Source organism: Oreochromis niloticus, linkage group LG16 (genome assembly GCF_001858045.2).
Source record: "Oreochromis niloticus isolate F11D_XX linkage group LG16, O_niloticus_UMD_NMBU, whole genome shotgun sequence".
NCBI lineage: Eukaryota > Metazoa > Chordata > Actinopteri > Cichliformes > Cichlidae > Oreochromis > Oreochromis niloticus.
The window spans coordinates 10,104,799-10,119,445 of NC_031987.2; the positions used below are offsets into that span (position 1 = coordinate 10,104,799).

Genomic DNA, 14,647 nt, shown 5'->3' on the forward strand with positions numbered 1-14,647 from the left:
GGTTCAATACTGAGGCATGTAGTGCATTAACATCAGCACAGAAACTGTGTGCCAGGAGCTTCATGGCATGTATTACAAATACTGCAATGTATTATAGCATAACATTATACAGTAACATGCTGTAACATTGTATCTGGAAGACATTCTGATTAACAGTATTAGTACATACAATTTTCTGTATTTTTACATCCAGTAATTTATGAAGTACAAACACTGCCTTGGTGAAGTAAAATTTCCACTTTGGCCAGTAATGCTGAAATAAAACCCTAGTTTCAAAAGAACCTTGAAGACCTTCAAAGAAGTGTAATCAAAATCTACTCAAAACCATGCAGTGAAAATGATGTAGCAACTTGGTCATAATAGTAAAACCAATCTGGGCTTATTTCCACTGCTCTGCAATTTACGTCTTTTTAAAATAAACTTTGAGCTACAGTTCCATGAAAGTATTATTTTAATCTAACTTAAAATAAAACAAGGCTGAGAAAAGGGAAACATCAAACTGTTATTACCTAGTATGCTATCTTTCATCACTACGCTACCTTTGTACCTCACTGCAGCACACATCTCGTCACATACCTGTACATGCAGCACAATACCTTCATTCCAGCTGAGAGAGCAGGAATAACCAAAGGGTACAAAGCTTCTGCTAATTACAGTGGATGGGCATACTTTACATAAAATATCTCTGTTTGATCTAACATTATCACTTACAGAGGAGGTTTTCCTTTCACAGCATGAGGATGCAGAATCAATGTCAAGCGTTATTTTCATCATCATCTCAAGTTGTTGAATTTTAGAGATTAACTTCAAGAAGCACAAAAATATTTGACCAAACTGCAGCGCAGTGGCATTTTAAGGTTGACAGCAGAGACTGTAAATCAGCTGCATACCCAGGTGTGTATGAGTAGACTTGCTTCATCAATTCTTTACTTTATTACTACATTCATGTAGGACAGGATAATGTAAGGCTCACATATTTTACATACAATTATTTAGATCAATTGTGTAGATAAAATGTTAAGCTTACTGTGTGTTAACATTTTTATTCTATCCTATTTTGTTCTGCATCAGTATATTTATGTTTCATGTACCTGAAATATTCTTTCAAGTGGCTAAATTTCAGTTGAGTCAGTATTTGATTAAACAAACAGATGCAAAAACAAACACCTACATCAGTGTGCAGAACTTTCCTAGCTGTAAAAACAGGACTGTTTAATTAGCTCTCAGTTTGATGTGTTTCGCATTATTATTTCACCTACAGCATTACCGCAGTCCTTTAATGCTAAAGTGCTACTAAATACTGTAGACTGAAACACTGAATGAATCAAAATGTGTGTAGAGTAGACTCAGACTAATTAGCTCGTTTCACCTCTTCTGACTCTAATGTTCCAGTCCAATGAACTGTTGTGTTTGACAGGAAACCTATAACACAGCTAAGAGGCCATATGACCAATAGCCTGTGGCTAAAAATACTCGGGGACATATGTTACGTAGTTGCAGCCTGAGGGCTAACCTTCATTACAGAACAGAGGCATATTAGTAAAATTCAATTTATCCACTTTACCTTAAACTATGCAGAAAATATTACAGAACAAGTACAGAACAGTGCTTCACTGCGAATATGAATATATATTTATATATATATATATTAACCTATACTGAAATTAGATAAACACATTTAATGTGACATGTTACAAAAACACCTGGTTTCTAATGACACAAATAATATAGAAGGCCATAAAGCTCATCTAAGCATTTGTGAGCCTGTTAATAACAGATAGTTGATAATTAAATGCAGAACTTAATGCACATACATGTTTTTTGCTCTTACTTTTTAGAAGTAATAAAAGGCAATAATGAAATACGTTGTTTGATTAGCTGGGTATTTGTCCCTTTTTACCTGCAGCTTATACTGTAAATGCTTCATATATATAATATATATATTTGTTATTATGGACACAGTTGACATGAAAACGACAAATCAAGCAACTTACTCCCCCACAATTTGTCAAATAACAGCAGAAACGGCCACTAAATTCTGTTTCTTACCACAGGGCAGTTGCTCCAAGGTCCCCAGGGCGCCATGACACAGTCATTGGGGCATGCCAAATAGCAGACCTGGGCTCTGGGTGGCATTTCCTCTTGATCACACAGACTATCCTCCACAGTGCTGTCTTCCCCATTCCCCGTTGTTCCTTTCTTTACACACCTATGAGCGCAGCAGATGCAGCTGTGTAACAAGTCTCATGGGCCCAAGCAGCACAACTTTTTTTTGAGTTTTAAAACCCATTTCTGAGTTTGTGACTCACACTAGATTACATGGGGGGGTTTTTTTTGGTCAGGTAAAATTCTCAAGGTAGTTTGTTTTCACTCGAAATATAACTACAGATTGTTCTTCGTTAAAACGGCTTCAGATTAATTAAATTTCAGGAACAGTAACATATTGTTTGTGGAGATGGTATAGAATTGTTGTCCTGCAGCAGAGAGAAAAGATTCCAGCTGGATGGTTGGCTTCACTCAGATGTCGTGCTTAAACAAGTCTTTACTAGTGTGAGGTCATTATCTGTATCTCTCAGAAGTGGGTGAATTCATTATAACTGATGAACGAGTGACTGTTACCTAGTTTTACTGGCACTGAAGTAATGATTACCTAACTTTTAAGTAATGTATTCAATAATGAACTCTAATAGTTCATCATTATCTGTTATTAGTGGTCTCTTTTGATTCTTTAAAGGAGTAACAGTTAATCATGTAATAGATCACTCCTGTTACACTGGTCATTCATTTTACAGTAAATACTGATATGTTTACATCATTATTGTACATTTATCTAATATGAAGGCTCGCCAAAACCTTAAACATACAATAAATATAGGTAAGGGAATTTAGAACACTTAAAGTACCAACTAAATTTTGCTGACTATCTATTTTCAGAAGAAGAGAAGGTACAAAAAGTATTGTAAAAACTCTTCTTTTCGAGGTGAGTGGTTGATTACCTTAAATCTGTTTCTGTTACTCACACTGAACAAGTCCAGATCAGTTTCTTTGGACACAATAACACAATTGCCTAAATCAGTGTCTATTCTCACCGACGATGCTTAATCCAACAGCAATGTCAATACTTCACTGTTTTCCTCTGTGGCTTTTTTAAGTAGCACTAAAAGGCAGTGCACAAAAATCTATCGACACTCATTAGGAAGCTGTGGATTGTTTTTGACTGTTTATTTTCCCTTGGCGCTGCGAGGCCTGGGACAAGTGAGAGTGCCAGATTTAGGGCCGTTGCCAGTCTGCTCTTTCCATTGTTGCAACGCCAGGCAAACAGTCTTCTAAACCTAACCTACTCACTGACCTGATCTTGCGGCTTTGGACTCCCTCCCCACAGGCAGGCAGGTCGTCCACAGTGTTGATGGTACAAATGGACCAGGGCTCGGCCCTCCACTCGTATTGGCTGCATTCACTGTAGCATGGCAGAGCCTCATACACCTGTATGTACATACACACACATACACAGGAGGAAAAGGACACGTATAATAAACAATAGAAAGAAAGCACCTAAGCATGTGACCTGAAAAACTAGACATGCATACAAATGAACTCATACACACAGAGACCCCACCTGCCCTCCACACACAAGCATGCTACAAAAGGAAGAGTTGGTTGTTACAATTATAGCAAATGCAAGAAATGTAGGAACACTTTTAGTTTTCACACCTAATGAGGTGTCTCTGTACCAGAAACAGTATCTCACCTGAGTTTTCCTTTGGTAAAGATAGAAAAACACACCGCTTTGAGCTTTCAGGCTTAATTTCTTACATGTGGTAGCATTTTCCTTCATGTTTTGTTTATTTTTACCATCAAGCACTTGTGTATTCTTGAGATGTTTTGAAGTCTGTGCCTGAGTTTTATGCCAGTTGATGTTCTTTATATTTTAGAGCATAAATGAGGCTTAAACATAATTAAAAGCTGACAAAATAATACAAATTGTGAGGACAGTCAGAGAAGCTAGAGAAAATGAAGGCTGTACTACAGAGAGGTGCTGAAAGACGTTTTATATGCAACTATAGATGAAAAGTCTTTTTTCCACACTAAAATAAACCTGCGCGTGAAATGGAGAGAACAGCATGGGGTGTGTAAAACGACAATGAGCATGGCAACGGGCCCTTCAGCTGATGATGTAATTGGCTCGCTTTTGAGGCTATTCACTTTTCTCCACTCAGCCACTGAATCTGGCATGTCTGTTGAACCAAGGGAGCAGCCAGCACAATGCTCCTGTAAACACATGTTTACTCTCAATCTATGTAACTGTCTGCCACAGTTAAAGGTGCACTCTTGAGGACAATTTGTGGAGAAAGCTATGACAAGCTGTAACGGGTGTCACTGTGGTGTGTGCGCTCGCGAGTGTGTGTGCTGAGATAGAGACAGGGAATGAGTGTTGAGTATTCGCTCCCCTGCGGGCCACACAGATGCCTATTACACACGTCATCATCTCCCATCTGTCCCTGCAGATGCCCCTAGCTGGGTAAACTGGCAACTGTTCTTCTCACACATGCTCCGCTACTACTGCAGAAACACAGCACCAGCTGAAGGGCTAATTTTTATCACCCGAAGACTGATTTTTAAGCCATTTTCCTCAATTGCTACACTATTTATTCATCACTGATCCCAAACTTTTCAACCCAGGCTGGAGCGTCTCAGTTCAGGTTCACATAGGGAGTAAATTGCAGTTTAAAGCAGGTGTAGTGCAACAAAGAATAGGAACAGCCTCGCCTTTTTAGAGCGTATCGCTCATTCATATACATTCATACAGCACTCTGTCTTTACTCCCCCCTCCCCCACATGATTTTACACCAATGGCTAATTTAGAGTCAGTCAATAACTTTACATGGATGTCTTTGGACTGTGGGAAGATGCTATAGTACCAATAGGAAACCCACAGAGGAACAGAAAGAACATGTAAACTCCACACACACAGGCCCCAGATGACCGTGGGATTCAAACCAATCACTCTTGATATGAGGCTCCAATGCAAACCACTCCACCTTTCGAATACAACTTTTGTCACACACACTTCATTACAGACGAAAGACAAACAGGCAGCTCTTTTATTCCTTTTAAAAGACTCCTAAAATCTATTTTTTAAAGATTAACAATACAATAATATTACCTGACTCAATTTCTTTTTAGAACACTTTAAAAAACCTCTCCACGATATAATGAAGCCCTGACATCTCGGCAGTGTGAATTTCTCCAGTTAAAAAGCAGGTGATGTATCCTCTAAATGCACTTCGGATAAATTACTTCTGTTCGTGTTGCACTCGCGCCAATCAAACTATTGTTCTTTCTCTCGGCCGAAGGGCTAGAAAGGTCAGAAGTATATGTGACTTGGACAGATCCGGCATGCATTCTGTCTTCATTAGCTAAAGCAGAGTATACGTACAGAATGAATAGCACTGACCTGAGCCTGCGTGGATGTCCATATTAGCAGTGCATGACAAGCCAGAAGTTGGGGCAGGGGAGAGAAGAACAATGATATGATCATTAGTATAGATTTTGCCTGCAGTGACAGAAATGTATAGTTCTGCGTAAATTTGAAAAACTGCATTCTCCTCAGTGTTTCATTAATGAGGGTAAAGGATGATTAGGTACTTTATCATCTACAGTGAATCTAGGCGTCCCGTATAGTTTGCCAAACTGAATGACTAAAAATGCTGAGAGAGTTTTTAAAATGCTGCAGTTGGTTGTAACAGCTGTGCTCTGGCCAGACCTGCAGCTGAAGGCAACTCCAAGGAATTAATTTGTCTGGAGATGGTGAGCGGGAAGTCAGCGTGAATAAGCATATGCTCAGAGAGGCTGTGTGCTCTGTATCTAAACAAGGTTACTGAAAATAAAGTGTTATCTCACTGACAAGTTTCTGTTTGGGTAATTCTGAATTAGTTTAATTAAAACATTCGAATAAAATACACAGCTTTAGATTTAAACATATAGTATATTCATTCAAAATGAATATTTACTAGACCTGTAATGCTTTTTTAAGCCAAATGATTCTTGAGATGGCAAATGTATCACTGCAGTGTCTTGGTACAAAGATTATATATTGTACCTTCTTTCAGTTATATGGCTTTACATATTAAAAAATAACAGAAGTCGGCTGATCAGACAAGGTCTTAAAGTTAGGTAAAAGCAACCTCAAATGAAGAGCAACACATGTCATATGACGCAGTGTCATTACTTATTAAACAAAAACTAAAACGCAAAAGCAATGTCTGAAAAAACGATGTACACCCTTACTGCTTCCACTGGAAGAAGGTAAGAAGCAGTCAGGTGTTGTTAATCAAATGCACTTGATTACTTGATCATCAGCTCACGTCAACACCTCTATATAAGCGGACATTTTGCACTTTGCTGGTCTGAAGCATTCAGGTGTGTGTTAACACCGTGCCAAGGAGGAAGGACATCAGCAATAATCTTAAAGAAGCATTTGCTGCTGCCCATCAATCTGAGAACTGTTGTAAGGACATTTTCAAACAATTTGTCCATCATCCCACAGTGGCAAAGACAACTCACAAGTAGAAAACATTCAAGACAGCTGCCAGACTTCCTAGGAGTGGATGTCCCACCAAGTCTAGTTCAAGTCAGGTTATGTGCCATAAAAGCAGAAATTGTGGCAATTTGCTGCCCTGGGGCATTCAGGTGTGCCATAACACAATGCCACAATCTTTCCAGGAATCTCAAATTCACCGAAAGGTCAGACTGTGAAATGTTTAGAGGAACCGCAAAAAACCAAAGCACTACATCTCAGACTGTACAGGCCGTAGTTAGCATTAAATGTCCATGACAGTACAATTATAAAAAGACTGAGAAAGTAGGGCTTGTTTGTGAGTGTTGTCAGGAGAAATCCTCTTTTCTCTAAAAAGAACAAGGCTTAGCTTTGCAAAGTTGCATCAGAACAAACCACAAGACTTCTGGAATAATGTCATTAGCTATAAGGCACACAGGATCGCAACATAAAACACCCCATACTAGCCGTCAAGCACAGTGGTGAAGGCGTGACATTTGGTCATGTTTTGCAGCCACAGAACCTGAGCGCCTTGCACTCATTGACTTAACCATGATCTCCTCTTATACCAAAGTATTCTATTCTACAGTCAAATGAGAGCTTATCTGTATGACAGCTAAGTCTTGGCTGGGTTATGTAACAGGACGATGATCCCAAGCATACCACCAAATCCACAACAGAATGACTGAAAAACAAATGAATCAAGGTCTTGCAGTAGCTCAGTCAAAGTCCAGACCTCAACTTCATAGAAATGCTGTTGTGGAACCTTGAAAGAGCTGTGCAAAAATGAATGCCCACAAGCCTCAATGAACTGAAAGAAAGGTATAAAGAAGAATGGGCCAAAATTCCTTTACAATGATGTGAGAAATTGACAAAATCACAGAAAATGACTACTTCATGCTATTGCTTCTAAAGGTTCTTCTAAAAGCTACTGCATCATAGGGTGTACTTAGTTTGTTTTTCTTTTGGCAAAAGAGTAAAGAAAAGGTGGAAAAGGTGTTTTAGAAGCTTCTAAGGCTCAGAGGGGCCCTTTTTTTCCTATTATCATACCCCCATATGTAAAACCTTGGAATTGAAACAGGGTTTAATTTCTTTTGACTGTATATTCTTGTGCTGATAGATTCCCATTAATGCCAATGCAGCCATTTTTTCCTTGTCATTTTGAATCATTTTTTCATTTATGCCTTTTTCCCACTTGAATTGCATTAGAATAAGTAAAAATATTTTCACTTAAGACAAGAAGTTATAGTCAGTGTTCACTGAATATAAAGTCCCATATTTACAGAGCAAAAAACAATCTACTTGCAAGACATGGAAATAAAACTCCACGGCTCTCCTAGATGCTAATTTGTACATGGCTCATGTCCAAAAAACAAATACACACATACCTACTGTACTCTAGAAGTTTACCCAGTGATGCGCAAGTGCACATAAAAAGACAACACACCTATACACAATCAGATAGATAAAAGACCAACACAAAAGGACGTGAAGCACCAGCAGGGCCTTCTGCAGGGATGGCATTTTATTGTAAACAGAGAGAAAATGGAACACGAAGCCTTGATGTCGAGCAATCTATTCTATAAATCTCTTTCATAGTGTCATTGTGTGCCTCCAACTTCAAATAGACTCTGCAATTATTGTCAGTAGGCCCATGGATGAGCTAAAAAACAATGGCACCACTGAGAAACACAGTAGGATCTATTCTGGGGTGATGATAACCTCTAAAATACACTCATGAGATGATAACTTAAAATGTGTCAAAATACAGTATAATAGACCCTTGCTTTTGAAGACGTCAATTTGGGATTTTTCAGAAGAGAAACGCAATACTGCCGAATGAAAATACAAACAAAGTGATTTAAGATGACAGAAGATGAAGCTGGGATAGGAAAAGAACAGAACCAGAGGTGGCAAAAGTACAGACTTCCTGTACTTAAGTAGAAGTACAGATACCTGGTTAAAAAGTACTCCAGTAAAAGTTGAAGTGCTGAAGCAAGTTTTTTACTCAAGTTAAAGGAGAAAAGTACATGCTGTGAAATGCACTCAAAGTAAGAAAGTAAAAAGTTGCTCTTTGAAGTATGATTCTACTAACCATTTTGGTGCAAAGGCAACTGAACCTTGTGCTATTTAAATAAACAACTAGTTTCTGTTGTCTGCATTACCTCAACACCTAAACAGTAAAATGAGTCAGGGGATGCCGGGGGATTCAGCAGGTGAGCTTCAGTAGGTTTTCTTATGTACATGATGTGATCAGCAGACCTGCTGCTCTTTGTGGATTTAAAAAACTAAATTCAACAAGATGTCAGTACTTTCACAAGCTATGATGGCTGACGTTGATCCCCTATATTGACACTATGCTGTTTATACTGTTTTTACACTACACAGTATAAATTTGGAATTCAGTTCATTAATCTTAGTGTTATAAGTCTGAGTGTGTGATTTGGTCTACGGGCTTACTAACATACTTTTCCCTTTCCCTGCCAGATCATTAAAGAAGTGGAGGTGGATACCACAGTTATCTCACAGCCTTGTCATTCTGTGAATGTACTCTTTCAGCATGCTATACTGTATAGCTGTGTATAGTAGCCACAGTGGAAGAGCATTGTTTAAACCACTGTAGCTGTTTTATGATGCGAGCATCACAAAAGCACATGGCCACCAGAGACTTGACCGTAGCTCCACTTAATTTTAACAGTTGGTCATTGACCATTGAGTTGGTTCTTATCATCCTCACCCTCTCTCTTTTATAACTGTCTTCCAATTAGTTTTCTTACTATCAAACACTTCCATGAACCAAAGCCCTTACAAGATTTACAGTCTGTCTAACATCCCCTTTGGACCCACTGCTGTGTTGGCTCTACCGCAGGGCAACGCCGTGACTTTCTGTAATTACACAAATTGATTGGCAATCATGCTTTGAAATAATCTCCTTTTCTCATTTATTTTGTAATCTATTACAAGAACCTAGCTCACCAAGACAGGAATACATTAGCAGAGACATTTTGCAAGCACTTAACCTTGCACCATAATAATAGATGTGGTTAAATATCTTTTTCCACATACAAGAGCCTCAGCATCCGCGCTTGTCTTTTGCAGTTTATGTCACTAGTGTATGTGAAGAAATTCTGTTTCAAATAAAAGAGTCCAACTGTAAACACTGGTGAAGCCATACAATGAACAAAAAAGGACAACTCCACACTAACTGTGGTGTTTAACCTTATCTATAACTTCTGCATATTTACAAAACTGGAAATATGTCTAAAAATTCACATGATGTGAGAATATGTGTATGCATATGGAAAATTTGACAAATATTTTGCAGACAGTAACAAAAACAGATGTGCATAAGTACGAATCTGAGAGCAGATCCCACAGATATGGGAGCAATGGCCATTTTTTCAGGACTTGTGGTCTGGCCACAATGATGTCAGAACAAAGACTCATCACCGTTCTGTCTGGTGGTCGTGGCATACAAAAAGGTTGGTCAGTGGTTTTGAGGTTTCATTCCATTAACTAACAAAGTAACTACAAAAAGAAAACAATGTATTATTTATTATTATCTTTTCTCTATAACTTGCTTTGGACATGACCATGAGCTTCTTGTTCATTGCTGCATTTCCAGTCCTTAAAACACAAAAAACTTGCCACATAATTCCCATGCTCCGTTGTTGTGTGCGCAGCTGAAATGCCATGGATGATTCCAGGATGTGTCAGGGTAGTGGCTGGCTTCTGAAAAACATGACCTTTCCGCAGTATTTCCCATAAATATTGTTATTTCCTTCTATGTGAACTTTTCGTCTTCCACTTTCACCCATTAGTCACAAAAATTACTACATCAAATAACAGTGCAAGAAAATAATTTGTCTTAAGAATAATCATTTATTACTACTGGGCATATTCCTCATAGTTTGGAATTGTTTATTTGTGCAAAATGGCTTTGGGAAACTCAAAGAAACACACTGGAGGTGTGACAATGTGACAGCAACACCCTGTGAAGCTAAAGTAAAAGAAACACCTGCAAGCTGACTTTTGAATATAAATTCAGTGTTCATTATTTGAAAGTGTCAAGAATTTGGTTTCATCCAAGACATATTTAATTAAAGAGGTTCCATCATTTTACCCACAACATTTAACTTCTGGAACCTGTCTGTTTGTTGACACAAACATCTTTTTACATTGACCATCCACATGCGTTTCTGATTCATCAGTAAACACACCTGTTTATCTCATTTGTAATTAATTAATTTAGCTATTTTGCCAACTGTTTGGAATCTAAATGGTTAAATAGACTCCTGCACATTTTAAAATGAATGCAGTTATCTCTTAGAACACTTCAATATAAAAGATGAGAGGTGAAAATCACATATTATCAAGCTACTGCTAAATGGGTAGCACAGTAGTGCAGTGCTTAGCACCGTCATTTCGCAGCCTTTACCTGGTTGTCTCTGGATACTGACAGTTGTTAGGTTACTTAATCGGTACAGCTCACCTTTTTTATAACCCCATTTCTGAAAAGGTGTGTAAATATTGCGTAAAATTAAAAAAAAAACCCAAAAACAGAATGCAATGGTCTACACATATCTTATAGACCCATATTTTATCCACAATAGAACATTTTAACAAAAGTTCAAACAAAATGTACCGTTTAAGAGAAAAAGATGGAGTATATTGTTTGGCATTGTGTTGCAAGGTCTTCCCCTAAAAAGATGTATACAGCATTGATGGTGCTTGTCCAGATGTTCTGGGTATGAGCTCCTCAGACACTTATGCACCCCAAACCATCAGAGATACAGGCTTTTGAACCCAGCACTGATAACAAGCTGGTTGGGCTCACTTACCAATAACCTCCTGAGAACCGAGGAAAAAAGTATCTTTCAGATTAACTTTTTTTGTGATTTTCTTTATGGAGCCAAATAAGGTCACCCAAACACATAAAATATCACTGGAAAGGCCACAGTCGTGATGTGTTAAATAGGGGACTATTTAGTACATCAGGACTTAGTGGGGAAGCTCAAATAATTCAAAAGATATAGACCAAAAAGAAATGTCCATTACAGAGGACATAAATGAATAGGCTGGGTCTCAGGAGGGTAGTCGGAAGGACACAGTGTCCGTCCATGTTTTACAAAAAGAATTTCAAATTTCAGTTTGTCTGACAACAGCATTTAACTTTTCCTCAGTCCATTTTGAAGGTGCTTAGGCCAGGGAAGACAGCAACATTTCTCTATCATGCTCACATAATGCTCCTTTGTATGATAGCACTTTCACCTGCATGTGTGGCACAGTGAACTTTTATTGACCTGTTGCAAATGAACCTAACTTCTTGAAAAATGCTGTTCCTCTTTAGTTCCACTTACTTTCCCAGCCTTTTATTGCCCGTCCCAACATTTTTGAGATGTGTTGCTGCAATCAAATTAAAAATGATTTTTTTTCTTCAGATTTTTCATGAAGTGTCTCAGTTAAAGAATTGATATAGGGGTTTATGAGAGTTGCAAGTCATTGCATTTTTATTTGAATTTGCATTTCACAGTGTCCCAACTTTTCTGGAATTGGGGTTCTATTTGCTTTTGATCATCTGGCTGGCTAGAGATTTCCGAAGGGCTTTAAAATGTAGCCTGTTTGAGAATAATGGCAGCACTTCAAACTTTCTTAACAAATATCCAAGCTTACAGGGGGGGAATATCATTTACCCAAGCAATGCCCTAAGTTAATTACAGCTCAATGGTCATCAGAAGCTCCATCAGAATATGACTACAAAAGTCTGTCTTTCTAATGAAGCCAATGATGAGTTCACCATCTGGCTGCAGCCAGGTAAGCACAAGACATCTAACATTAATCCTGCAATTTGGGATCCATCCATTCCCTTGAGCTGCTATGGGCTGTGTTTGAATTTCAACAGAGGGATGAACGAGACTTGACTGAGGAAAATTATCTGTATACACTAATGATTCCAACAGAACGGGGTGTACCCATACACTGCATATAAAAATGAATGTAGGTTTTACAGGTTTTAGAGTCACACTGTGTAGTCATTCATGGAAAACTTTGGTTCTCTTTAACCTTTTAAACACATTCTTGATTTGCTTATGATCTCAACATTCATTTTGTCAACTGTAATCAAAAGGACAACACAGCAGGGTATGCTTTAGGCCAGAATAATTTGCGACTGACGGGTCACTACAATGTGATCATGCAGTATGCCTCAGTTCATCATACATATAATTAAAAAAAAAGACAATAGCTTTCTGTAAATGCTCAACTCAAGCATGTTCTATTTTCAATTCATAGTCTATATTAAATCTTTGGTGCAAGAGAATCGCTGTGTGTGAATGTCATAATAATATTCTAAATAGACTTCGTGCAGTGCTAAGATGAAGATGAGTTAACACCACCATACTGGCAAAGATAGATGCACATAGTATATGCCACAATAATATAAACACTTATTTAAAGAGGTATGGAAATTACCAACATGACACAATCATAACTATGACATAACACCTGTCACGGCGATGAAGAGAGTCCCTAAGAACATTTACGACAAAGCAGAACAGCTAGTAACATCAAAGCAGCAGCTATCAATGTTTTCACAGAGCCCGAGAAGTAAAATGCCTGAAAGTACGAACAATCAAGCGCCTTTATGGTAAGCATAGGCGAGGCTGTACTTGCCAAATCTCAAATTTGCACTTGAATAAGGTAAGCAAAGCAGCTTATTTTACTGAATAATGTCGCAATAATTGTGTACTTTGGGCTTTATTTTTGCTGCACTGTGAACAGTCATTATTGAAGATTTTCGAAACAACAAGACAGGGGTGCCTCTGTTACGGTAGGTCATACAATCTGGCATACCAAGAGCACTCAAAAGCACTTATAGGTCCACACGGTACGTAGAAAAAATTGCACATAATGGCTGATATAGTGTCTGTCACCACTGCACCCCTATTTACTCTGGGGCACTGCCACGGCCCACTTGTGTGTCTTGAGTACAGGCCAAGGTTCCTGCAAGATTTATCATATCAATGTTGATTCGTGGTACTTTTCACAACAGTACAAAGTGGTGACATTTACACCAAAGCAACAGTATGCACAAATCAAGAGAAGCCAAAAGCAGGTATAACCCTTGTTTTCAAAGTTCCATGCACCGGATGAGTCTGCACAAAAATAATTAAATATTTGCTTATGGCTTCAATTTGCCTTCTGCTCAGTACATTGCACCACTACACCTTACATGTTATGTAAACTATTTTGCTCATTATATTTGTTGTGCAACCTTATTTGATGCGCAAATGAAGAGAGACTTGTTTTATAAAATAAAACAAAAATATGTTAGACTATAAGTTATATAACATTTCCTATTCGTCATATTAAAAACATTTTTCGTTATGCGGTTATCCTGAAGCAAATGACATGATGACTCACAGCTGCTGGCTGTCACAGAAACATGAAAGGCTTTCTGGCTTGAGAATTTTTCAGGAAAAAAAAAAAAATGACATTCTGAGATGACTGAATCTGAGCTGACAAACCCAGCTAAAATGGCTAAAGGCATTATGGGCAAGTTTTGGCTGCTTGTGGAAGATGTATATCCAACACTGCTCGCAGAGTTGTGCATTCCCAACGTCATATGAACATGATGTGGCTCTCTCATCTCTGGGATATATGAAAGCAACTGTCTGTCAGTGTAGTCAGCCCTGTGGGTTCTGCTCCCTTCACACATCAGTATGCAACAACTGCCTCACGTTAAAAAGCTTGCATTTTTCTATTGGTTACTCCATAACTGTAAGATAAATAACAGTAATATATTATTATTAATTTTAAAATATAATTTATCAAAAAAATAAACGATGGAGGGATAGATGGATGGATGGATGGATGGACTAAGGAATATATATAAAACACCCAGCACGCCCATGCGGGCGGTTTATCCTTCAAGCTCGGGTCATCTACCAGAGGCCTGGGAGCTTGAGGGTCCTGCGCAGTATCTTAGCTGTTCCCAGGACTGCGCTCTTCTGGACAGAGATCTCCAATGTTGTTCCCGGGATCTGCTGGAGCCACTCGCCTAGCTTGGGAGTCACCGCACCTAGTGCTCCG

The 14,647-nt window shown here is 38.4% G+C and overlaps 2 protein-coding genes across 5 annotated transcripts in view; one reads left to right on the plus strand and one right to left on the minus strand.

Annotated features, from left to right (window-relative positions):
• Positions 1–14,647, plus strand: part of LOC106097784 (serine/threonine-protein kinase pim-1) — a 459,832-nt gene that overhangs the window by 122,074 nt on the left and 323,111 nt on the right. The window lies entirely within an intron of this gene.
• Positions 1–14,647, minus strand: part of thsd7ba (thrombospondin, type I, domain containing 7Ba) — a 182,929-nt gene that overhangs the window by 19,762 nt on the left and 148,520 nt on the right. For 3 of the 4 annotated variants that reach the window (XM_013271403.3, XM_025904053.1, XM_025904054.1), the window contains exons 17-19: positions 5,456–5,461; positions 3,350–3,483; positions 2,050–2,209 (exon numbers count right to left, since the gene is read on the minus strand). In XM_013271403.3, the coding sequence (XP_013126857.2) occupies positions 2,050–2,209; positions 3,350–3,483; positions 5,456–5,461 (300 nt within the window). The remainder of the gene's footprint in view (positions 1–2,049; positions 2,210–3,349; positions 3,484–5,455; positions 5,462–14,647) is intronic. The other variant, XM_025904052.1, reaches the window with a different exon arrangement.